This window comes from Haliotis rufescens, unplaced genomic scaffold (genome assembly GCF_023055435.1).
Source record: "Haliotis rufescens isolate VD_foot unplaced genomic scaffold, xgHalRufe1.0.p SCAF_7, whole genome shotgun sequence".
In the NCBI taxonomy this organism is placed as follows: domain Eukaryota; kingdom Metazoa; phylum Mollusca; class Gastropoda; order Lepetellida; family Haliotidae; genus Haliotis; species Haliotis rufescens.
The window spans coordinates 21,111,094-21,136,452 of NW_025964361.1; the positions used below are offsets into that span (position 1 = coordinate 21,111,094).

General features: G+C 41.7%; 1 protein-coding gene across 3 annotated transcripts; it reads left to right on the plus strand.

Moving 5' to 3' along the window:
- The first annotated feature begins 1,387 nt into the window (after positions 1-1,387).
- LOC124139829 (sushi, von Willebrand factor type A, EGF and pentraxin domain-containing protein 1-like) lies at positions 1,388-24,779 on the plus strand. Of its 3 annotated transcripts, XM_048387884.1 has the most exons (17): positions 1,393-1,420; positions 4,318-4,393; positions 4,498-4,613; positions 6,376-6,568; positions 7,405-7,533; positions 12,416-12,542; positions 13,176-13,300; positions 14,275-14,445; positions 16,880-17,053; positions 17,691-17,861; positions 18,244-18,477; positions 18,900-19,094; positions 20,742-21,036; positions 21,390-21,476; positions 22,103-22,317; positions 22,410-22,562; positions 23,051-24,779. In XM_048387884.1, exons 3-17 carry the CDS (start codon positions 4,539-4,541, stop codon positions 23,326-23,328), a joined length of 2,622 nt encoding a protein of 873 aa, XP_048243841.1. In that variant the 5' UTR covers positions 1,393-1,420; positions 4,318-4,393; positions 4,498-4,538; the 3' UTR covers positions 23,329-24,779. The 3 variants fall into 3 exon arrangements, with proteins under 3 accessions (XP_048243839.1, XP_048243841.1, XP_048243840.1); XM_048387882.1 differs by lacking the exon at positions 4,318-4,393 and having other exon boundaries at positions 1,388-1,420; XM_048387883.1 differs by lacking the exons at positions 1,393-1,420; positions 4,318-4,393 and having other exon boundaries at positions 4,403-4,613.
- Positions 24,780-25,359: the final 580 nt, after the last annotated feature.

Below are 25,359 nucleotides of genomic sequence, written 5' to 3' on the forward strand. Positions count from 1 at the left end.
CTTGTTCAGCCAGTACTGTTATATGTATCTGAGGTGTGGGTTTTTGAAAATGCTGTTGTCACTGAACGTGTACATCTTAAATTTTGTAAATATATTCTCAAGTTAAAACAGTCAACACCCGATTACATGGTATATGGTGAACTAGGGAGGTATCCTCTCAGCATTTTCATCAAGATAAGAATGATTTCATATTGGTGCAAGCTAACATCATCACAAACTAGCCTTTCTAGTATAGTATATAAACTTATGTTTCAAATGTCCATTGCAAATCCAGATTACCATTTCCCACTATTAAAAGAAGTAAACTGCATTCTTCAAAATATAGGCTTTAATTACATTTATTAGTGCCGCATGGTTGAAAAAAAATGTGAAACATGTTCTCATTGATAATTTTCTGCAAAGATGGCGAGAATCAAAGGAAAATTCATCTTAAGGTTACTATTATAACATGTTTAAAGAGTTACCATCCCTAGAACCATATTTACTAGAACTACCAATCACCTTACGCATCTCTCTTGCTCGTTTTAGAACAGCAAATCATAGATTACCCATTGAAGCAGGAAGATGGTATAATATTGTAAGAGAGGAAAGAAAATGTACATTGTGTAAAACATTGATATGTGATGAAATGCACTTTTTATTAGAATGTCCAAAACTCTCAGAAAGTTTTTGCCTCAATACTACTGTATGTATCCTTCTGCCATAAAATTCTCTCATTTGATGTCCATTACTTCTAAGCCAATTCTATTAAAACTGGCAAGTTATATAAGATCATGTATGGAAATGTTCCACTGCCATGTTTTCTCCTATTGTATCTAATTCCTGTATCCAATTACATCTCTGTATCACTGCCGTGATTTACGAAATTAAACATCATTCAACCAGCGTTATTCCCTGAGCATCTGTGATAAAAATGTGGGATATTACTGATTGTGTGTCCATGTTCCTCGATGACGTTGATCGTTGCTCATGCTGTAAATCTCTGGTTCGCTTGGCCCAGATTCGAATCTTTCCAGGTCGCCTTGATAAAGCTGGGATAATGCTGATTGCAGATTAAAACTCATTCACTCATTCATCTTCTCACTCACTCACTCACTCACTCACTCACTCACTCACTCACTCACTCACTCACTCACTCACTCACTCACTCACTCACTCACTCACTCACTCACTCACTCACTCACTCACTCACTCACTCACTCACTCACTCACACGAGTGCTTCCTGGTGCCATGTATTGAAATGGAATATATGTGGATCTCGGCCAGGGCGTTTAAGAGTTAGTTTACAAGAGTTAGTTTACAAGAGTTTGTTTACAAGAGTTTGTTTACAAGAGTTAATTTACAAGGGCTAGTTGACAAGAGCCTGACATGTGCAGCACAGTCGGAGTCCTCGCCCCATCTACTGCAGACGATGTGACGGTAAGTCTCCAGTTTGTTCATTATCTAAACTGCTAATCATAGCCTGGGTTCTACTCTCGTAACTATATTTACGCAATCGAAAACGATAAGGGAATATCACATGGCGACAATATTATGTTTTCCTTATTATGCAAAGGCTTTCTGAAATTGTAGACAGAGCGTCTGCCCTGAAAGCAGGAGGTCGGTGATTCGAACTCCTGGCCGCATGATACCAAACTAAGTTAAAACGTGGTACTTGTTGTTCGCATGCCTTGATGCTCGCATTAATAAGATAAAGGACTGGTCGGCTCGCAGTTTTACTGTGTCTAAGTGGGGTATCCATGTTCAACTGCAGGATGGTATCTGGCCAGCACTTTAAATCCGGCATTTGTCTGTACGTGTACAAATAGGGGTGGATTGGCTGTGATTTGTAGAGATTAGATATCTTTTCGGCTACAGCTGCAAAACCAGATATTTGTTTCATTAAAACTTTGAGTCTAAATATACTTTTTAAACGTCTTGCAGCAATGTATTTTTGGTGGCTGACAATATCTCTTTTTTAACAGTCTCAAGCATAATTATTTTTTTCTAGCATTTTCTGGGACAATTTATTTTATTCGATAAAATACCAGGACTCACCCAGATTATCCAGAGGTCGGTCCCTCATAAAGTTATGTCCGTTCTGGCTATGACTGTTACGTTATGAAAAAGGAGGCCGGTTGAACTAAACTGAGGGCCAAAAGAAACGCTACCAACATTAACTGATTTGCCACTTTGAAACAAAGATGCCAACCTGTTCAAAAACAGTAAAGAACATATCTCACGAATACAGCCTTCATGTTCTCTGTCGTTTGCACGTGCTTTGCGGATTTTGGGAGATATTGTTTTTCAGCAATTTTTTAAAACATTCTTTCCCAAATTATCGTGCAATTTCCGGGTATAAATTACGCACGGATCTGTTCCCTATCATTGGTTGCGATGATTAACACCAACGAACATGCCAAGACTGACCGCTGTCCAGAGGGAGAGAGCCATAGGTATGCTGCAGATGGGAGCGACATAGAGAGCGGTTGCCATTAACATGAACTGCTCCAAGATGACCATTACCAGACTGGTCGCACGTCTCCGACAGACTGGCAGAACCGCAGGCAGACCACCGAGTGGCAGACCAAAGGTCACGACCCCGCAGGATGACCGCTTTTTACGGGTACTTCATCTGAGGAACAGATATCTTACTGTGACGTCATCAGCTGCCAACAGCTTAGGACATCCGGTCAGCAGACAAACAGTGACCAGACGACTATGACATTATGGTCTCCGGGCTTATTGCCCTTTCAAGGGCATGACCTTGACCCGTCAACATCGACGTGCCAGATTGACGTGGTGCAGGCAAACTCAGCGATGGCAACAAAGGGAATGGCGGCGAGTGCTGTTAAGTGACGAGAGCAGGTTCCAACTCTTCAAACCTGATGGGCTTTATCGACGACGTGGTGAACGTGGCTCCTTGTTGTGTCCAGGAGGTGGAACCTTACGGGGGCGGAAGTGTGATGGTCTGGGGCGGCATTTGCGGGGACGAGAAGGCGGAACTTGTCAGCATCGAAGGCAATCTGACAGCACAACGCTACATTGACAATATCTTACGGCCAGTGGTTCTTCCTTTCACCCAGCGTCAACAACGTACGGTGTTCCAACAAGATAACACCACATCCCATAAAGCCCGTATTACTAGAGACTTCCTCAACGCCAACAACGTGACTGTCCTGCCGTGGCCAGCTCGATCACCAGATCTGTCACCCATAGAACATCTCTGGGACCAGCTGGGGCGTCGTCTTCGGAAACGTCAACATCCTCCCTTCACGATACAAGCGTTCATCGTTGCCCTCCGTGAGGAATGGAATCGGATACCTGCAGTCGATGTGAGGACGCTTGTCTACATGCATTGCCGCTCATGGAAGTCATATCCCGCATTGAACGGTCTGGGCCGTCGTCACCTTAAAGTTGTAACCAATGTTGTTGATCGAATACTGGACGAATGACACATTGTCGAGAAATGTCCCTGTTGGAGGTCAAGGACTTTGTTGTTGAATTAGTAAATTCGCATTTTACTGTTCTAAATGATGAATTTCTACAATACGATTGTTATTGCTGCTTCAAATTGTGTTTGTCATATTTTATCCTAGAAATATCGTTGGTAATGTTTCTTTTGGCCGTCAGTTTATTTCCCTCAGCGTATTCTATGGATATCTGAGGACATGTTTCAAGCTCCTGTTCAATTTCATTAAATGACTTAAAGCTATCATCGATAAATAGTTTTAATTCTGTCTAAGAGTGTGACTTGTTTGTCCTCCGAAATTTTGGCCGCTTGAGTAGTGATACGTTATGAAGTTGTTCAGTTCCATTAAAGAATGCAGTTTTTACCTTATAACTGCACATAATTGTCCCGTTCACTGTCGCGCAGTTCCATGCTGTATCATGTAATATCCACTTGTTTTTAAGGTTTCAAGTATCTTTTTTTGTGGAATGATTTGTTCATTATGACATAGACTTCACCTTTGTCGTCTCCCTTAATAGTGATATTGGTCACGTGGCCTCAATAACAAAATATCTCTTCATTTCCCTTACTACCATATGTGAGTGAGTGAGTACGGTTTTACACCGCCATTAGCAATATTCCAGCAATATCACGGCGGGGGTCACCAGAAATGGGCTTCACACAACGTACCGATGTCGGGAATCGAACCCGGGTCTTCGGCGTGACGAGCGAACGCTTTATCCACTAGGCCACCCGACCGCCCCTCCTGACAACCATAAACAACTGCCTATAGACAATTAAAAACTAAATGTTGTCATAATTATTTCTTGCTAATAACTACCCTGATAGCAATGCCGTTTTCGAATGTCAAATTCGTATTCAATAGGGCGTGAAACACAGAAAAGTGATGAAAAGCATTGAATTAAGGATGGATCACTGAAAACCAGGTGTGCGCGAAAAAGGTAAGCGTCCCCTGCTCTATCAGTAGAACCAGCCACTTATACCATGTTCAGCTCTCAGACATATTTGTCTTACTTTCACTGTTGCCGATTCTTATTCATACCAGTTCTTCAATCCACATCTGACTTCTGACAAAACACGTCCATCATGAAGATATTCTGTGGCCACGTCAGCGCCTATCTGTTGTGGATGACACTGTCTGCTTCACTGGCATCAGAACGTGTAAGACATTACTTGCTTGCTTGGGCATGATGCCAGGGACCCATTTCACGTTGAGGTTCTAGAGCTAAGACTGTGGGAACACATACACTTTAATATAGACTGACAACATCGTAGGATGGTTTCGTGGAAAGGGGTTCGGGGCGTTGTACAAACACAGCATTAACACATGATGTTTGATTCTGGTTTATTTTGTTATAATTGATAATTGTAAACAACTTATGTACAGAAATATGTATTTAATGTGAAGTTTTACACGATATACAACTTTTTCATTGGACATGAGGCCGGTCAAATGACCGCGAAACTGACGTCAATAAGTGTATGCACGACACATTCTGATTCATACGTTGTTTCACGAGACTGTATCCTTGAAATGACGCAACCACTGACGGACTTCACCTGGGAACTCCCCAGCACGAATGAAACGAAGTGTTGTTTCTGATCATTTAGACCCTTCAATCTTGAACTTCAGAGAGTTTGACTGAATGCCTGTTCCTCGCCACGACCCATCCTTGTGAACAAAACGAAGTACATCCAAACTATGGACTCGACAAGTGACAGTCTACAGCAATCCATAGGTTTCCTTTGGTATCTCTTGACACATCTTTATAATCACCTTTCAAAGATCGACCAATTGATCAATGATGACTAACACTTTAATCGCCACAGGTTCATCAACAACTTCGGAAATCTCTCACGTTTGTCTTGACGTCTTGACTTGTTTTGACGTCCTCGTATTTGATGTAAATGTATGACTGACTCACTCACTCACTCACTTAACAGACCTTAACAGATACAGCTGGTTGTTGTATGGCCCTCAGTATGAACATGGTGTCACACGTACTAAATGAAATTGTGTTAGACATCTCTCGAATCTCAAGGCATAAATAGTGATATAAAAAATATAAGATTTGACTTCACTGGAATATGAACCTTCATAGAGTGTGGGCCAGTTTAATTCTTAAATTTAGAAGGCCATTGCGAGAAAATAATCAGACTCGATTATCTGCAGAAACAGATTCCAAAAAGCATCAAAGGTAATATAGTGATGACAATTTTACGAATGACACCAGCGGTTCGTAAAAAGGGTAAGCATGTAAAGATGCACAACAAATCACAAATGGAAATATTCGATACATCATCTGATAATAATTGCTATTTTTGCGCTGTTTTTAATTATAATTTTGTAATTTGTATGTGTATGTGTATGTAACTATTATTCTGTGCTGATGTCCATATCGTAATTGGTGACTTTAGTACTAGCACAAACAGTAAACGACAACTTGATCTGTATTTTGTAAGATGTTCCATGTTGGAGTTGACATTTGGTATATATTGTGTAAGTTGGTCATATTCTGTAAGCTCCTGGTGGATTTGTTGGAAAGTAAATGTAAGTATTTTATGTCCACAAATATCACAATGTATTAAACTGTTATTGTGTTGTGTTTTATTTAGTAAACGGGTATCACAGTCATAATACGTATTTAGGGATATTGGTTTGGATTTGCCATTTATAAAATAGACAGTTTTCAAGTTTGTACCAGATGGTGCCAACATTCGAACATTCCCAAAACAGCTGTGTGTTTCTGGTCCATTAGATCAATAACTTTCAATACAACTTTTAAATGCTGGTTAACTCGCCATTATCTGAAATGACACTTACTTTTCTGTGAACATAAAGCAATAACATAAACATATACTAGTTTTCCGACATTTCGAAATTACCTTTTACTTCCGAGAATGACAGTATTCCTCACTACAGAACAAAACAAAAGCAACTCGTTGCCAGCCTGTGTTGCGTGGAGACAAGCTGACGTCATGTCACGTGTCAACGGATCAACCAACCACGGTTGACGTGTCTGGATTTCTTCCACATGGAGTCATCTGTGCTTCCAAGTCCAAGTCCTGCTACGTCTGTCATAATGGGGAGCTTCTTCCAGCTGACTGTAGTCATGGTAACACAGAGTTTTATGTTGGAATAATGTAGATGAAAGCATACATTACTGTGTTTCTTTCACAACAGTTGGTTTGAGTGAGTCAATCGTTGTAATTAAATATAAATCTTTGACTAGACAAGCTGCATTCCGACTGTCACTTTCATAATCTGGTAAGTGATGCTCTGATTGGTCGAATAGAAGGTTCTGACGTGACCCCTAATGGGAAGTCCTCAGATCTTTGTTTAGCGGTAGCGAGAACTGAGGTCTGATTTTAATGAGGTTGCAAAATGATTGAAGTTTATTATTCAATAACCGTGTACACGTTTTCCTTCAATCATGAAGTTTCAAAGATAGGTCGGTGGCTGCTCCGTGTATTTCGACACTTGCATGGTTGATTTGCCGATGTGAAAAAAATCAAACTGATGGAATTTCATGTGATCCGAATTCATTCAAGAAGGACCTGTGAAGATCCGGGTTAGAACAGGTCTTCAGCAACCCATGCTTGCCGTGAAAAGAGACTATGCTTGTCGTAAGAGGGGACTTACGGGATCGGGCTGTCCGCTTCACCGACTTGGCTGATGTATGCCATCGTATTCCAATTGCAAGGATCGATGTTCATGATGTCAATCACCGGACTGTCTGGTTCAGACTCGATAATTAACAGACCGCCATCATGTATAGCTGGAATATTGCTGAGTGCGGGGTTAAACAACAAACAAACACACATTCATGTAGGATGGTGCAATCTTAACCCTCGTGTAGTGGTTTTTACAAGAATGACATGTATTTGCATGTAGTCACTGTGTCATTTCTGAATCATTGTATATCTAGCGCATGTTCATCTTTGCTTGTAGGGCGTCTACTAAAACGTTCAAAGCGCTTTTGGGGATCTGTTGGTCGGGATATAGAAAATGGCCTTAACAAGTTCGCAAAGGATGTACATCGAGGATGGCGGGAAACTGAGCGTGCCTTTAAAAAACTAGGTGAGTCTTTTTCTAGACGTTAGAAGCTGCGGTTGATTTCGGTTGGTCTTCATTAGAAACTGGGTTAGGGTTAGGTGGGTCGCTATTAGAAACTGGGGTAGGGTTAGGCTGGTCTTGATTAGAAACTTGGGTAGGGTTAGGATGGTCTTGATTAGAAACTGGGGTAGGGTAAGGGTGGTCTTGATTAGAAACTGGGGTTGGATTGGGATGGTCTTGATTAGAAACTTGGGTAGGTTTGGGATGGTCTTGATTAGAAACTGTGGTAGGATTAGGATGACCTTGATTAGAAACTGTGGTAGGATTAGGATGGTCTTGATTAGAGACTGGGGAAGGGTTGGGATGGTCTTGATTAGAAACGGGGGTAGAATTAGGATGGTCTTGATTAGAAACTGGGGTAGGGTTAGGATGGTCTTGATTAGAGATTTGAGTAGGGTTAGGCTGGTCTTGATTAGAAACTGGGGAAGGGTTGGGATGGTCTTGATTAGAAACTGGGGTATGATTAGGCTGGTCTTGATTAGAAACGGGGGTAGAATTAGGATGGTCTTGATTAGAAACTGGGGTAGGGTTAGGATGGTCTTGATTAGAGATTTGAGTAGGGTTAGGCTGGTCTTGATTAGAAACTGGGGAAGGGTTGGGATGGTCTTGATTAGAAACTGTGGTAGGATTAGGATGACCTTGATTAGAAACTGTGGTAGGATTAGGATGGTCTTGATTAGAGACTGGAGTAGGGTTGGGATGGTCTTGATTAGAAACGGGGGTAGAATTAGGATGGTCTTGATTAGAATCTGGGGTAGGGTTAGGATGGTCTTGATTAGAGATTTGAGTAGGGTTAGGCTGGTCTTGATTAGAAACTGGGGAAGGGTTGGGATGGTCTTGATTAGAAACTAGGGTATGATTAGGCTGGTCTTGATTAGAAACGGGGGTAGAATTAGGATGGTCTTGATTAGAAACTGGGGTAGGGTTAGGATGGTCTTGATTAGAGATTTGAGTAGGGTTAGGCTGGTCTTGATTAGAAACTGGGGAAGGGTTGGGATGGTCTTGATTAGAAACTGGGGTATGATTAGGATGGTCTTGATTAGAAACTGTGGAAGGGTTAGGCTGGTCTTGATTAGAAACTGGGGTAGGGTTGGGATGGTCTTGATTAGAAACTGTGGTAGGATTAGGCTGGTCTTGATTAGAAACTTGGGTAGGGTTAGGATGGTCTTGATTAGAAACTGGGGTAGGGGTGAGGTGAGGTGAAATGGGGTTTAACGTCGCATCCAAGATTATTGCACTTATATAGCGACGTGCATGCACGTGTATGTGGCTGATTGTACTATTCCGGACTGATGCCGATTTATAGTGCTAGCACTATGAGATACCATGACGCAGTTTAACATGAATACCCCACTCAGACACAGTATACTGACTCCGAGCCGACCAGTCCTTGTATTAGCCCCTTAATGCCGAGCGCCAGACAGGGTAACAACAAGTACCATCTTTTAACGTATTTTGGTATGACGCGGCTGGGGATCGAACCCCGGACCTTCCGCTCTCCGAGCGGACGCTCTACCATTAGACCACGGAGGCGGTCCTTGGGTAGGGTAAGGGTGGTCTTGATTAGAAACTGGGGTAGGATTAGGATGACATTGATTAGAAACTGGAGTAGGATTAGGAAGGTCTTGATTAGAGACTGGAGTAGGGTTGGGATGGTCTTGATTAGAATTGGGATAGGGTTAGGCTGGTCTTGATTAGAAACTGGGGTAGGATTAGGATGGTCTTGATTAGAAACGGGGGTAGAATTAGGATGGTCTTGATTAGAAACTGGGGTAGGGTTAGGATGGTCTTGATTAGAGATTGGAGTAGGGTTAAGATGGTCTTGATTAGGGATTGGAGTAGGGTTAGGCTGGTCTTGATTAGAAACTGGGGAAGGGTTGGGATGGTCTTGATTAGAAACTGGGGTATGGTTAGGATGGTCTTGATTATAAACTGTGGTAGGGTTAGGCTGGTCTTGATTGGAAACTGGGGTACGATTAGGTTGGTCTTGATTAGAGACTGGGGTAGGGCTGGGATGGTCTTGATTAGAATTGGGGTAGGGTTAGGATGGTCTTGAGTAGACACTGGGGTAGGATTAGGCTGGTCTTGATTAGAAACTGGGGTAGAATTAGGATGGTCTTGATTAGAAACTGGGGTAGGGTTAGGATGGTCTTGATTAGAGATTAGAGTAGGGTTAAGATGGTCTTGATTAGGGATTGGAGTAGGGTTAGGCTGGTCTTGATTAGTAAATTGGGGTAGGGTTGGGATGGTCTTGATTAGAAACTGGGGTAGGATTAGGATGGTCTTGATTATAAACTGTGGAAGGGTTAGGCTGGTCTTGATTGGAAACTGGGGTAGGGTTAGGCTGGTCTTGATTAGAAACTGGGGTAGGGTTAGGATGGCCTTGATTAGAAACTGGGGTAGGATTAGGATGGTCTTGAGTAGACACTGGGGTAGGATTAGGCTGGTCTTGATTAGAGACTGGAGTAGGGTTAGGATGGTCTTGATTAGAAACTGGGGAAGCATTAGGATGGTCTTGATTAGAAACTGGGGTAGGATTAGGATGGTCTTGATTAGAAACTGGGGAAGGGGGAGGATGGTCTTGAGTAGGAACTGGGGTAGGGTTAGGCTGGTCTTGATTAGAAACTGGGGAAGAGTTAGGATGGTCTTGAGTAGAAACTGGGGTAGGGTTAGGTGCGTCTCTATTAGAAACTGGGGAAGGGTTAGATGGGTCTCTATTAGAAACTGGGGAAGGGTTAGATGCGTCTCTATTAGAAACTGGGGTAGGGTTTGATTGGTGTCTATTAGAAACTGGGGAAGGGAAGGATGCGTCTCTATTAGAAACTGGGGTAGGGTTAGGTGGGTCTCTATTAGAAACTGGGGAAGGGCTAGATGCGTCTCTATTAGAAACTGGGGTAGGGTTAGGTGCGCCTCTATTAGAAACTGGGGAAGGGTGAGATGCGTCTCCATTAGAAACTGGGGTAGGGTTAGATTGGTGTCTATTAGAAACTGGGGAAGGGTAAGATGCGTCTCTATTAGAAACTGGGGTAGGGTTAGGTGGGTCTCGATTAGAAACTGGGGAAGGGTGAGATGCGTCTCTATTAGAAACTGGGGTAGGGTTAGATGCGTCTCTATTAGAAACTGGGGAAGGGTGAGATGCGTCTCTATTAGAAACCGGGGTAGGGTTACGTGGGTCGGTGTTAGCATCGACTTTTTGTTATTGCAAGTGTTTTGTACCTGTCATGATCGGAAAGATAGCGTGTCTCTTAAACATGGCCTAAGAAACCTTTATCTGTCTGAGATGTGATGAAGGATGTGGTAAAGTTGTTATAGCAGTAGCTGCAATGATTGCACGCTAAACATCACGAGAAATCTGAAGCCTTTTGTGAGGACGTTGTTATTATAGTGAAATCAGTACACAACTACTTGTGAATTACATTGTGACAGTAACGGCACGTTACAATACACATGAACGTTTAGTACATGTGCCAATTACAACATGAGACAACGTTGTTATTTCTTGTTCACATGGATAAGTAAGGCGATTTTCGAACAGTATTGTTTCCGGGTGCATTTTGACTGACATTACAATGGTCAACTGTACCGAACAGTTACTGCGCATCCCCATGGAAACTAACACCAAAACAATCATGAAATACACATTCTTTCATGTCGGGAACACAATACTTTGCTGATAAAAAAAAAGAAATCAATGTGACATTGACCCATGCATAACCTTAAATATCTGCCTGTCAAATATAACGAATTCGTGAAAAATGTCAGAGGTCAGGATATGGGTAAAACACGGTTAGCAATGCTTTTCCTCCCTTACTCAACGCCATCCGGAAATGAACAATGTTATCCTATCAGCAATATATGGAGGCTGTGTTCACGTCTGAGGTCATCGAAAACTCCTGTCCTTTTGAAAGAATCATTAAGGCCCCTGCAATATCCTTATAAAATGTTTACTCTGTTACTCGGTTTTTATCAATTGGTCTGTGAAATAATGTCCCAAAGTTATCGTTGTTAAACGGGTCAACTTCTTTATTATGAGGAACACAACGATTCGGAGTATATACTTACTCCTTCCACCAGGTGGAATACATTCTATGAGACAGAGAACATACATAAATGTATCTGTAAGAATAACAAAAGTTATAAGATAACAAAGGTTGAAACTTAACAAGGGAAGCCAACAGTTACTTGGCGCTGATATATATTACCAATGGACAAATAGAAGCCAACACTTCACAATTAATTGGCGCTGATAGGTGATAGCGATGGACAACTGGAAGCCAGGACTAAATTATCACTGATTGGTAATAGGCAATGGGCAACGTGCAAACGGGAGGCCGGGGGCAATTAGCACTGATAGGTCATAGAATGGAAATTTAGGTTAGATCATTAAGGCTGTTGTGTCTAATTTTAATGGCTGGTTAGAGTCCTCGGTGCTCCAAGCAAAATTAAGAAAAAATGACTTCCCTTTACATGCTTCCTTGTAACTGTAGTCAAGTAGTTGATATGGACCTGCATACAATACCGTGTTACGGAAAGAGGAACAGCTTGTTGACAAACGTATAAAAGCTGTACATCCGAGATGTCATATCCTCTATGTGGCAAGTGTGAAACATGTGTAGGATTGGAATGACAAACCCCCGGATCATGTAATGTTTATAACACGAAAATATACGTGCTGTATACTTGTGTTACACGAAGGACACATTCATCTCTCTCTCTCTCTCTCAAGCACAAATATCTTTTGTATATTTGCAGACTATATGCTTGTCATTTGTTTGACTTTTTTTATTGATAAATGAAAATTTACAAATATGATTTTGCTCATCGTTTTCATCATTTTTTAATTCAGGAAACATAGCTCCGACGCTGTATTGCCCACATGTGGACAGCGAGTACGTGGCTCCACGAGGCTCCACGTCTGTCAGAGTCGTGTGGGGCAAATTCAGAATAAGAGACAATGCAGGCGATACCAGCGAGTACATGGATATTCTATATAATTTTAATAGTTAACATACAGATCCAAAATTAGTAACTCAAGAAAAAGCATTGATTGATCCGATCACTATTAATTTATCAATCTAATTAAGCACCATTTCATTCCAACTCTATTTACTCGATATTACCGACAATTTTAAACATTTAATATTTCATTCAATTCTCTAGCATGGAAACCGACCCGTGAAGATCCGGGGTAGAAATGGTCTTCAGCAACCCATGCTTGCCATAAAAGGCGACTATGCTTGTCGTAAGAGGCGACTAACGGGATCGGGTGGTCAGGCGATGGTCATGATGTCAATCACTGGATTGTCTTGTTCAGACTCGATTATTTTTCAGACCGCCGTCATATAACAGGAATATTGCTGAGTGCGGTGTTAAACAACAAACAAACAAACAAAGCATGAAAACCACCTATAGATAATATCATTGTATTTTCAGTCAAATTTGATGCTGAGTTCAAAGTCGTGCCAGGATACTCTGATAATGGGTTCGCCCAAGTATGATCCTTGGTTGGCATCATGCGTCTACGACTAGTGTACAACTGGGTTAGTGCGGCTTTTGATTGAAGTACGAATGTACCATGGTGATGATTGCACATTGTTAATATTCAGCTTAACGCGTCTGACACCGAAGGGTCCCGGCAGCTACTTTGGGAAAGGCCCCCACAGAGTTGTATACAAGGTGACAGATAGTTTTGGATTGTCTGACACATGCACGATCCGGTTCAGAGTGAAAGGTAACTGAAGATACCGCCATGACATTGTTTAACAACACTTATGATGTTACAATGCACTGATGATTGGAAACATGACACGGTATTTTTTTCATTTTCATTTCATTTTATTTCCAATACATATAGGCCACAGGCGTTTGTGCACAACAGTTGAGTACAGACAGGTTTTAAGCTTTCAGCTTCGCATTTCTTACTTCATTTGCATAATATAGATATTTCGCTAGATTTGCAATAATATATGTATCTGGTGATGACAGGAGCATATTAAATTTATGAACGTTAGGATGACAATAGAACTTTGCTTTGCGATATAGTTGTCGTAGCTTGACATACGATGGACAAATATGCAGGAAGTGGTACTCGGTTTCAACACAGTCTAATTTACAAAGTTTGCCTTTTCGATAGGACGATACGATAATGTGACGCTATTGACCTCACGATGCACGATTAAACAGTACATGTGTCGGTATTTACATCACGATACACAACGGTACGGTACATGTGACTCTATTTACCTCACGACACGCGACGATCCGATACTTGTCACGATACATATCTCATGATACGATACATGTCACACTGTTTTTTTATTTTGATTTTGCGAAATACGACGAAACATGCCACGATATTTACCTTACGATATGTTAAGTTAACGTTACTCAAACCTTTCAGTCACCTGACGTCCTAAGTCAAATATTTATTAAACAGAATCTAATTCAGCATAAACTTGATGACTTAGACTTAAAGGGTTAGATGAGAATTTACAAATTCGCCGAATTTATATCGAGAAGAGAAATATCGTATTTCGTTTCATTATCGCACAGTTGACCCAAGTATGGCTATATATTAACACTACTATTACCCGTCACACCCAAGATCACGCAACGATAGCATTAAGTTCCGTTTATTATATACGATCATTCATAAATTCAAGTTTGTAATTATACAAACACGTATGGGATGCATGTGTTCGACAGTGAGGGAATGCGAGGAGTTGTACATCTACCATGGCACGGCCGACTGCACTGGGAACCACTACGGTGCCAGCTGCAGCTTCTCGTGCGACAGAGGCTACACACGCCAAGGGTCACGCGTCTCCGAATGTGGATATTATGGAACGTACAGCCCCTCGCCACCAACCTGTGACAGTACGTATCCAGTGTACAGTGTGACTAAACTGAGGGGCAAAAGAAAGTATACCGAGTTTTTTTTAATGTAATTGGAGAACTGTTGTTAAATTTGAATATGTCTATTTAACCATGATTCATTCCTGCAACATTTTTTAAAAGTAATCTGTGGATGGGTGATTAATTTTGTAAAAATGAATTTGTTCAATGAAGACTGGGGTAAGAAATGAGTTTGCAACCACATGGCCCCTGTAAAGTTGTAAATTTGCGTCGAAAAAACACACCAAATTTATTGATCTTAAAAGATAATATCCTAAGATAACCATCAACATGTTTTAAAAAGAGTTTTAAATCAAATTATGTTTTAAAAAATAAACTATGTAATAGTATTCTTTGAGTGCTGACTAAACGCCAAGACATTTGTTTGATAGAATATCGTTAACTTAAGATATTCTAAATTGAAAATAAAACAGAGGCATAGTTTATTTTGCTCCTCAGTTTATAATCAAACATGTCAACGTCAGTGCTTTGTAACCTTTTTCGTTGTGTAAATATTCGATTAAAGAAAACAGTCGTCACAGTTTTCGGTAGTCTTGTTTCATAAGTAGGATGTTACGCTTCATTTAGCAATATTCCAGCAATATCAAGGCGCGGGATACCTAGAATATGCTTTACATATATCACACACTGGTGTAGAGAATCGAACCTTGGTCTTCAGCGTGATGAACCCACATGTTTGTTACCCTCGTCTCTTATGTAAAAGACGACCGGTTACACCTCTTCTGGGATATAGAAAGACAGTTTGTCGACGTCACAACTGTGTGAAGATAAATTTAAGACGATGTTACTTTATGGTACCGGCAGTTTCCTTTTCAGCACTATGATTTAATACCCACACATCGCCAGAATTGAATTATGGATAACTGGAAATATTTTAGATGGCCCCGATGTCGTCGAGATATCACTGGAGTCACTGATGGTCAAAGGCTTGCCCGTGTCTGTTTCTCCAAACATCTCAAGGATTGATTCCCTTCTCTGTATTGGTATTGCCAGGGGTACAATGTTCTTGACCATACAACATTGGTTATCTTCTCTGTATCGGTATTGCCAGGGGTACAATGTTCTTGACCATACAACATTGGTTATCTTCTCTATATCGGTATTGCCAGGGGTACGGTGTTCTTGACCATACAAGATTGGTTATCTTCTCTGTATCGGTATTGCCAGGGGTACAATGTTCTCGACTCGACCATACAACATTGGTTATCTTCTCTGTATTGGTATTGCCAGGGGTACAATGTTCTTGACCATACAACATTGGTTATCTTCTCTGTATCGGTATTGCCAGGGGTACAATGTTCTTGACCATACAACATTGGTTTTCTTCTCTGTATCGTTATTGTCAGGGGTACGGTGTTCTTGACCATACAATATTGGTTATCTTCTCTGTAGCGGTATTGTCAGGGGTACAATGTTCTTGACCATACAGCATTGGTTATCTTCTCTATATCGGTATTGCCAGGGGTACGGTGTTCTTGACCATACAAGATTGGTTATCTTCTCTGTATCGGTATTGTCAGGGGTACAATGTTCTTGACCATACAACATTGGTTATCTTCTCTGTATCGTTATTGTCAGGGGTACGGTGTTCTTGACCATACAATATTGGTTATCTTCTCTGTATCGGTATTGCCAGGGGTACAATGTTCTCGACCATACAACGTTGGTTATCTTCTCTGTATCGGTATTGTCAGGGGTACAATGTTCTCGACCTTACAGCATTGGTTATCTTCTCTGTATCGGTATTGCCAGGGGTACAATGTTCTTGACCATACAACATTGGTTATCTTCTCTGTATCGGTATTGCCAGGGGTACAATGTTCTCGACCATACAACATTGGTTATCTTCTCTGTATCGGTATTGCCAGGGGTACAATGTTCTCGACTCGACCATACAACATTGGTTATCTTCTCTGTATCGGTATTGCCAGGGGTACAATGTTCTTGACCATACAACATTGGTTATCTTCTCTGTATCGGTATTGCCAGGGGTACAATGTTCTCGACCATACAATATTGGTTATCTTCTCTGTATCGGTATTGTCAGGGGTACAATGTTCTCGACCATACAACGTTGGTTATCTTCTCTGTATCGGTATTGTCAGGGGTACAATGTTCTTGACCATACAACATTGGTTATCTTCTCTGTATCGGTATTGCCAGGGGTACAATGTTCTCGACCATACAATATTGGTTATCTTCTCTGTATCGGTATTGTCAGGGGTACAATGTTCTCGACCATACAACATTGGTTATCTTCTCTGTATCGGTATTGTCAGGGGTACAATGTTCTCAACCATACAACATTGGTTATCTTCTCTGTATCGGTATTGTCAGGGGTACAATGTTCTCAACCATACAATATTGGTTATCTTCTCTGTATCGGTATTGCCAGGGGTACGATGTTCTCGACCATACAACATTCATCATGGCTACGTGTACTGCTCCGGAAGTTACTACGGCTCAAAGTGCTCGTTCAGCTGCGAGGATGGGTATCAACTTCAGGGATATAGCAGTTCCCGATGTGAAGGGGACGGAACGTTCAGTTCGCTACTGCCCACATGTAAAAGTAAGATTAAACTATTCAGTTAAAGAGGGTGATTTTGTGAGATAGAGGAGCATGAGATTGAACAAGAGAGAGAGAGAGGGAGTGAGAAAAGAGAAAAAAGAGGCGGGGAGGGAGACGAGCGGGTGCGGCGGGGTGGCGGTAGAGCATGTGAGGGAATGAAATAGTGAGTACATGAGAGCGAGGTCAATGTTAACGAGACAAAAAGACTGAGAGCGCACATGTGAGAGTAATAGAAAGCGTGTATAAGAGAGTGAATGAGAGGGGTGTGCGAGGAAGTAGTGAGAGACGTTAGTGATCTTGTAGGAGTGAGTGAGTGAGTGAGTATGGTTTCACGCCGCTTTTAGCAATATTCCAGCAATATCACGGCGGGGGACACCAGAAATGGGCTTCACTCATTGTACCCATGTCGGGAATCGAACCCGGGTCTTCGGCGTGACGAGCAAACGCTTTAACCACTAGGCTACCCGACCGCCCCTCTTGTCGGAAATAGTTTTTTTCACATTGATATGTTTATAAATAAGAACACATTCAGACACTTCTCTCCCAGTTACTGTTTAGGTTGAAGCATGGTGATATCGTCTTGGACTTGTGAATTATAAATTAAAAGCCCCCTGTTGATTGTTTTATTATGTTCAAGTCATTACCTGTGACGAAATGATGCTCCCACGCAACGCGAAGTCGAAAGTCTGCACTAATGGCAATGTATATCAGAGCGAGTGTCACCCGGTGTGTAAGATGGGCTATGAAACGGATTCCTCAGCCACATGTACTGAGGGAGGATGGTTATTCGCCTCATGGCAATGTGAAGGTTGGTGTTAATGTTCTAATACATACTCAAAGTACTAAAGTAGGTGTACCGTGTCCATCATAGCGAGTCTCTTTTTCTTTGTAAAATATAAGCGTACTTGTGTTTAATTATGCTCAAGAAGAACCCAACCTAAACAAATTAAACATCCTAATTATTTTCAGTTTTGCACAAGTAACAAGGTTTTTTTTCTAATGGATGACTAGAGAGCAAAACTTTCATGAAGCGTTGCAGCCATATCATCTTCAGCCTTGTCTTCTGTATACCGATGAGGTTTCTATGCTCTTCTGGGCAACCGGAAGTGGTTGTTGGTAGAGTCCCTCTGATCTAAACATTTACACATGTACGAGGATGCCAATTCCTCCCGCTGCACCGCCTGTTTCAGACAGAACTGATCCTACCTTCACCGGCTGCCCCAACAAGACCGTACACACTTTGGACACCAACTACTACTGGCAGACACCCATCGCCACAGATACCACAGGTGACGTCACTGTCAAGCAGGTCTACGGTCAGATCCCGGGTTCCACGTTTGACTATGGAAGTCATCTGATTCAGTATGAGGCCGAAGACGCGTCTGGGAACAGTGACACATGTGCCTTCCTGTTCAACGTGCAGAGTACGTAAAGCTTTTGTCAAGAACTCTTTATTGGCATCAGCAATATTAATGAATTCAAAGGTTTTTGCAAAACATGTTAGAAAAAAAGGTTAAGATAACTCCTTGACTATCAGGGAAAATAATGGTCATGTGAGACTATTTTTGCAACTTTGTAATTTCTACACCTTGTGTCATCGGATTTGCAATGAATTGTGGGTTTAGGGATTTAAGTTTACCCGGTGAAAAACCCAGCGAGCTTATGGTTTATTTGTCTCTCAGTGTCGTGAAATCTCATGACGTATTCTGAACGTTGGCACAATAATTTCCACCAATTATGACTCAGAGGTTTGGTAAAATGGTTCTAATCCGTCTGTAAGTTGAAGCATGGTATGTGTGTTCTTGTTCATGGTGACACCAATATTTGCGTTTCGTTTATTTATCAGAAATGGAATGTCCCAAGCCTTTGGTTAATGACACGGATATGAAGTTTACCTGCAATGGGTTGACAGTTCAGTCCGTGTGTCGCCTGTCTTGTCAGTCTGGTACCTTTGTCCAGGGAAGCAAATACATCACATGTGTTCGCTCAGACAATACATCCTTCTGGGAACCCCTGGATGGAGACGCCCCCTCATGCTACAGTAAGGTTTTCTGGTTTGGTATACACCGTGCCTGATGTAGGAGATTGCTCAGTCGACTCAGTGTGGAGGGACATATGTTACGAGACACACTGTGACTGATGTACATTGCATGTAGAGTCAGATCTGACTTAAGTAACCTCTGTAACGAGACACATTGTGACTGATGTACATTGCATATAGAGTCAGATCTGACTTAAGTAACCTCTGTAACGAGACACATTGTGACTGATGTACATTGCATATAGAGTCAGATCTGACTTAAGTAACCTCTGTAACGAGACACATTGTGACTGATGTACATTGCATGTAGAGCCAGATCTGACTTAAGTAACCTCTGTAACGATACACACTGTGACTGATGTACATTGCATGTAGAGTCAGATCTGACTTAAAGAACACCTGTAACGAGACACATTGTGACTGATGTACATTGCATATAGAGTCAGATCTGACTTAAGTAACCTCTGTAACGAAACACACTGAAGCATGTCTCTAGATGTACGGACTTTGTTGTAGGGAGGACCTGTCCCGAGCTCCCCCCCCCCCCCCCCCTTGAATGGCGCTCTGGTGTGTGATAAACAACTTGGAGGAACACTGTGCCAAGTACACTGCAATGAAGGGTTTCATGTTGGTTTGGGAATAGAAATCGCAGGAACGTATGTTTGTGGTACCAAAAGCGCCACTTGGTCTCCTAGCAACGCTGTACCGGACTGTTCGGGTATGCCATATATTCTAATGTCTTTGTGAATTTAATACCCCCATTCCACTAAGCGGCGCTCTGTGGCGCTCCTTCAAATCGCCATAGATCGCCATATAGAGCGCTAAGATCTCCAAAAGCGTTAATGGATCGCTATCTGATCTCTAACTGATCTCCATGATCGTCAAGGTCGCCGCCTGTCGACTTCCCTGCACAAAGATCCGTGGCGCTCTGCCCAGAATGACGTCAGATCGATACTTGATCGCCATCCGAGCGCTACTTAATCAGAGCGCTGTCGTGTCACCTTAGAGCGTCGCCGTTCGCCACGAAAGACTAGGACCTACCCCTCTGCTACCAAGCGTAGAACTGATGAGCGCCTCAGAACGCTAAGGGTTTTTATAGGATCGGACCGAAAATTCGGCGATAGGGTCGCAATAGGATCCCATAGAGTGCTAATTGAGTGTTAATGGATCTCCATAGGTCGCCTAGATCGCTCTCGGATCGGATGAGATCGCATTAGATCGCAATGATCGCCATCGGAGCACAAATAGAGCGCCATTGGATCGCATCGTGATCGCCTTGAATTGCAAAAGAAGCGGGAACGGGTCGTGCAAGATCGACACATTTTGAGTTGTTTGGTTACGAGCAAGGGTCTTCAAGTCGCTATCGGATCGCATAGATCGCTATTGGATCGCAACAGGAGCGCTGTCTGATCGTAATCAGATCGTAAAGGCTCCTAGATAGCCGAAAAATGAGGAGACCCATGGCGGTCCCTCAGAGCGCAGAAGAGCGTCGCCTCGTGGAATTGGGGTATACCTGTGGATTCAGTTTATTTGTAAACAATTATCCGCGTCCTCGTACATATTCTCATCAATTGGATAACAATCATCCCCATAGCAAGATTAATACATAATTAAAACACAAACTTAACAGCTTCGTTTCGGTTTTAGTGCCGGAATTGCCAGATGAGTATGCAATGCCAACTGAGTTCTACTATTTTGGTGAGTGCGTCAATGAAGAAACTCTACTGGGTATCAAAGAACAGTTTCTGAACAACCTTCAAGGGCTACCATGCTACCATGCAGAATGTTCCATCCAAGATGTGCAGGTATCATGTGGAGAGGTTGACAATGACAGCGAGCAGGAATTTCTTGACAATTGGGATTTCAAACGGAGACGACGAGATGCGTCTTACAGGAGACGTCTCGAAATCCGAGTTATCTTTCATTTGAAGAACACAAACAGGTTTGAATATCACAGTAACTTGTATTTGTAATTCACTCGTTAGAGGATGACAACCCTTGCCAAGACATCAGCCACAGTGAAGCTGAACCACACACTCACTGATGAAATCATGTTCAGTTTCAAACGATAGCTATCTTAAAGTGTAATGCTAAATATTTACAAGACGACTTTAAGGAATTATGTTCGAAAACACTTGCTGTCCATAAACACGTGAGGCCCATAAACATATCTTGTCCATAAACACAACTATGATCCGACAACATCAAACAGTATATATGTAAGTGTTGGATTTATTGATGGTAATTTGATATTTATGAAAAGTAAAATTAAATTAATTTCCTCACATTTTGAAGAACTACATCCCTGACGGCTGCGAAAATGCTGTTAGAGAGATTTGCTGCGATGTCTCTTTCGTTTTTGGATGCGAATCTAATGCCAAGGTGAGTTCCCATGAAAGTGCCAAAAGTTTTTGTAAAATGGGCTAGTGCAATAGTTCTACCATTCTGCCATACGGAATTAAGAAATAATATACGTTGCCATTGTTTAGAAATATAACCTGATCGCACCAACGAAAATGTGTTGTTTTTGTGTGTTTTGTTTCACGTTTTGTTAGTATGGCTATTTCTTTATTTAAATAGGGACGAAGTTCAGGCAGAGTGGCAGACTCAGCAGATTTGAGTCCAAGCCGTTCAAACACCACTCCGTTTGCCAACACAATGTATTGTGAATATCAGTCTAACAAGTGACGGTTACTGTGCTTACTAATTACCACATCTAGACACGCAGAAGAAATGGCCTTCACAGTGTGGAGCAGATGGTCTCTTTAAGGCACATCTTCATGAACATGACATATAATGCGGGATTCCACAACTAGTTTTAGCACTTCCTTATGTCATTGTGTCATACCTGTTTATTTTAATACCGAGTTCGCGCCCCACGTTAAATAATGTTTGGATTACCTAAAACTAAATTCATGAATGACATGGTTGATGATACAAATCCTTTTGGCAATTTCCCTTCTTTTCTTAAATTTTATTTGCTGCTATAAATTGACACCTTGTTTTAGTATGGATTCACCATCAATGCCTACAACTCTGAAGTCTAAGGCGGCGTCTCCCACGTTATTGTCTGATGCCGACTTCAACGGCAACGACGGTTCCGGTGCTGTTGATGATGTAGACCCCACTATGTCCACTGGAATGTTTGAGGCGGTCAGTGGCGAACTGACCATGTCCTGCCCACCAGGAGAGGTCTTGCTCAGCAAACAGGCTGGACTCTGTGGTAAGGTCAAATAGTTACTAGCGGTGTATGCTTGAAAGTAATATATAAGGTTTAATTAATACTTTTATGTCATATGTGATTATCTTCAACAGTACCTTGCGCCAAGGGAAGTTATGCTGAAAAGAATGACGTTGTTTGCACTCCGTGTCCCATGCACCATTACCAGGAGAAGATGGCGGCCACCTCGTGTAAACTCTGTCCAAAACTGCACATCACACTATTTCCGGGGGCGGACACCTGTATCGGTAAGGGTAACCTCCTCACATCATTGTACAGAGAGAGAGAGAGAGAGAGGGAGAGAGAGAGAGAGCGAGAGAGAGAGAGAGAGAGAGAGAGAGAGAGAGAGAGAGAGAGAGAGAGAGAGAGAGAGAGAGAGATTGTAGATTGTAAATTTGTAAAAATAAAAAATAATTTATAAGTGGTATTAACGGCACAATATTGCGCGTAGCGTCTCTCCCCTTGTCCCCATCACCGTCTAATTCAATAATGTGTGTATGTTACAAATGACATCAGTAGTGAGATGGGTCGTTACCCTCACTTTGACTCGTTACAATGTAGGAAATGGCCAAAATCTGAACAAATGCCTTTTAAAGGGAATGGATACTACAGTTATTCAGAAAGCATTATATCCCAACTCATTAATTTCTCGGGCACAACTTAACAAGAAAACATTATGGCTCATGCAGATCAGTGTAGGGTGAATATTTTTATCCGTCGTTGTATTGTGATCCAGCTCTCTGCAGCAAGGGTTTCTTCTCCATGACGGGAACAGAGCCCTGCTTTCCCTGTCCAGCAGGGTGGTACCAGTATCAGCGGGGAGCCACTACCTGTCAGAAGTGCGCGGATGAGTATGAGCACCCGACTGCGGAGAAACAACCAGAATGTGACTCAGAAGTGTCAAGGAATGAAACAGCTTTGACTCCTGACCAACAAGTATCTGAATTCCTTCTGACCTGCCAGGCTGAGGATTGTTTGTCCTTCGGAGAAGGTGCCAATGTGGTACTGGTGTAAGATTGCTTTCAGTAATCAGCCAACCCAAGCATGTTTTACTCTTCATTTTGCTTCCCGGTTTTAGTGTTCTATATTTGTAGCTTGTGCCTTGATGATAAACATTTTACATATACGTTGAACTTGCAATACGTTCTTTGCCAGTGTTGGACAAAAGTTAGTTTAATCAACGATTTAAACATTGGGCTAGATGAGTAATTTCATCTTCTATAAACAGGTTTTGATGATGACGATGACGTATTTCAGCGTAAAACAAATATTCGAAACGTATACTAAGTATGCACAAGTACCCGAATGAGCTTATCAACATACTTCGGACATGTATTTGTAATAGTGGTGGGAGTGGAATGGGTAGTAGTGGTAGTTGTATTTTAGTTTTAGTAGTATTTGCACAAATATGAAAAGATAGGTAACGAAATATAAATAGAAACTAGTTTTAAAGCCCCAATTACTCCACCGTTTGCTCAAAAGTTGACGGTAACGGTAGAAAAAGATGACTTTGGGACATAAACTGCCGTGCAAAAGAAAGTATACTACTATGTTTAATGGTGGCTAAAGTGAAGCAAACAAATACTGGTTATTCGATGGTGACGTATTTGATACGGGTATCATATTTATCTTTAGGACCTTAGTTTGCAGCGTTTCGGTGAATGTTTTGATAAGGTTTGCAATGTTTTGGTCAAATCAATGTATGCTTTCTTTTGCCCGGCAGTGTAGTTAATACTGTGACATACCAAGTACATGTCTGTATATTTGGACAACTGGTAGTCACCAAAATAGACAACACACCTTGCTTAGCATTTTTCAATAGTAGTAGTAGTAGTAGTAGTAGTAGTAGTAGAAGTAGTAGTAGTAGAAGTAGTAGTAGTAGTAGAAGTAGTAGTAGTAGTAGTAGTAGTAGTAGTAGTAGTAGTAGTAGAAGTAGTAGTAGTAGTAGTAGAGGTAGTAGTAGTAGTAGTAGTAGAAGTAGTAGTAGTAGTAGTAGTAATTGAATTTAGTGTGAAACTTGGACGAGATATAGAAGAAGCAAATTTGAGCACCGCGGCTGGATATAAAGTGTCCTGGAGTTGTGCCCCTTTGATGTAGAGGGTTGTTGATATGGCTGGACAGTCAATAACATCGACATGTATTATAACTAGCCTTATATGGGAACGTCCATCACATTCCGTCATGACAGTACGAAATAAGCTGGACATTATTATTATGATGCCTGACTATCAACACATTCAGTTTTATATATTCAATAAAAAGGCCTGCAACCATCACACTGTTATTCCAGTTACAAGTGACCTTAACTTTACACGTTGCCGCACTGCCAATAGAAGCTAGGACTGTCTCCATTTGTCACATTTTTATGATATCAATTTACATGTACACCTGCATGACCTCTATACAGAATGTTTAGTTCTATCAAAGCATAATGGTTTGTATATCAATAAAAAGTATACATCCAACAGAAATATGTTTGTTTGGCTGTAAAGGAAAACGTATATGCATGACCATGCACATGCTACTGGAGTCTAGAGTTTTAAAATCGACGACTATGTTTCTTCTAAAACAACATGTAATTAAACAATGTAAAAAAACAACGTGGAATCCGGCGCAAATCAGTTCCCAGCACAACGCATTGAACCGCCTCGATAGTGCAGTGGATAGAGCACCTGCCCTGAGATCGAAGGACGGTGGTTCGATCCAGACAATAAAGTGATTGACATCATGAGCATAAATCTACGCAAATGGGATACGTTGACATGCATCAACCAAGTCAGCGAGCCTGACCACCCAATCCCGTTAGTCGTCACTTACGACAAGTATGGGTTGCTGAAGACCTATTCTCTACCCGGATCTTCATGGGTCCAAAAGATGTTAAAAGAAGGTACTTGTAATCCCGTCTGTCGTTCGGACAAAAGGACTGACGGGCTGGGAGGCAGTCAAATGTGTCTGAGTTGGGTATCCATATTAAATGCACGTTGCATTAAAACCGCATTGAACTTGAACGCGTATTTTAACCCCACCTCACCTTCACCTCTCATC

Bases quoted from the DNA above. Each gene is read 5' to 3' on its own strand.
- LOC124139829 (XM_048387882.1), top strand. From the start codon at position 4,539: ATGAAGATATTCTGTGGCCACGTCAGCGCCTATCTGTTGTGGATGACA. The intron at 12,543-13,175 runs GTACATGGATAT...GTTAATATTCAG, and splicing joins AATGCAGGCGATACCAGCGA to CTTAACGCGTCTGACACCGA. The intron at 21,037-21,389 runs GTTTGAATATCA...CACATTTTGAAG, and splicing joins CATTTGAAGAACACAAACAG to AACTACATCCCTGACGGCTG.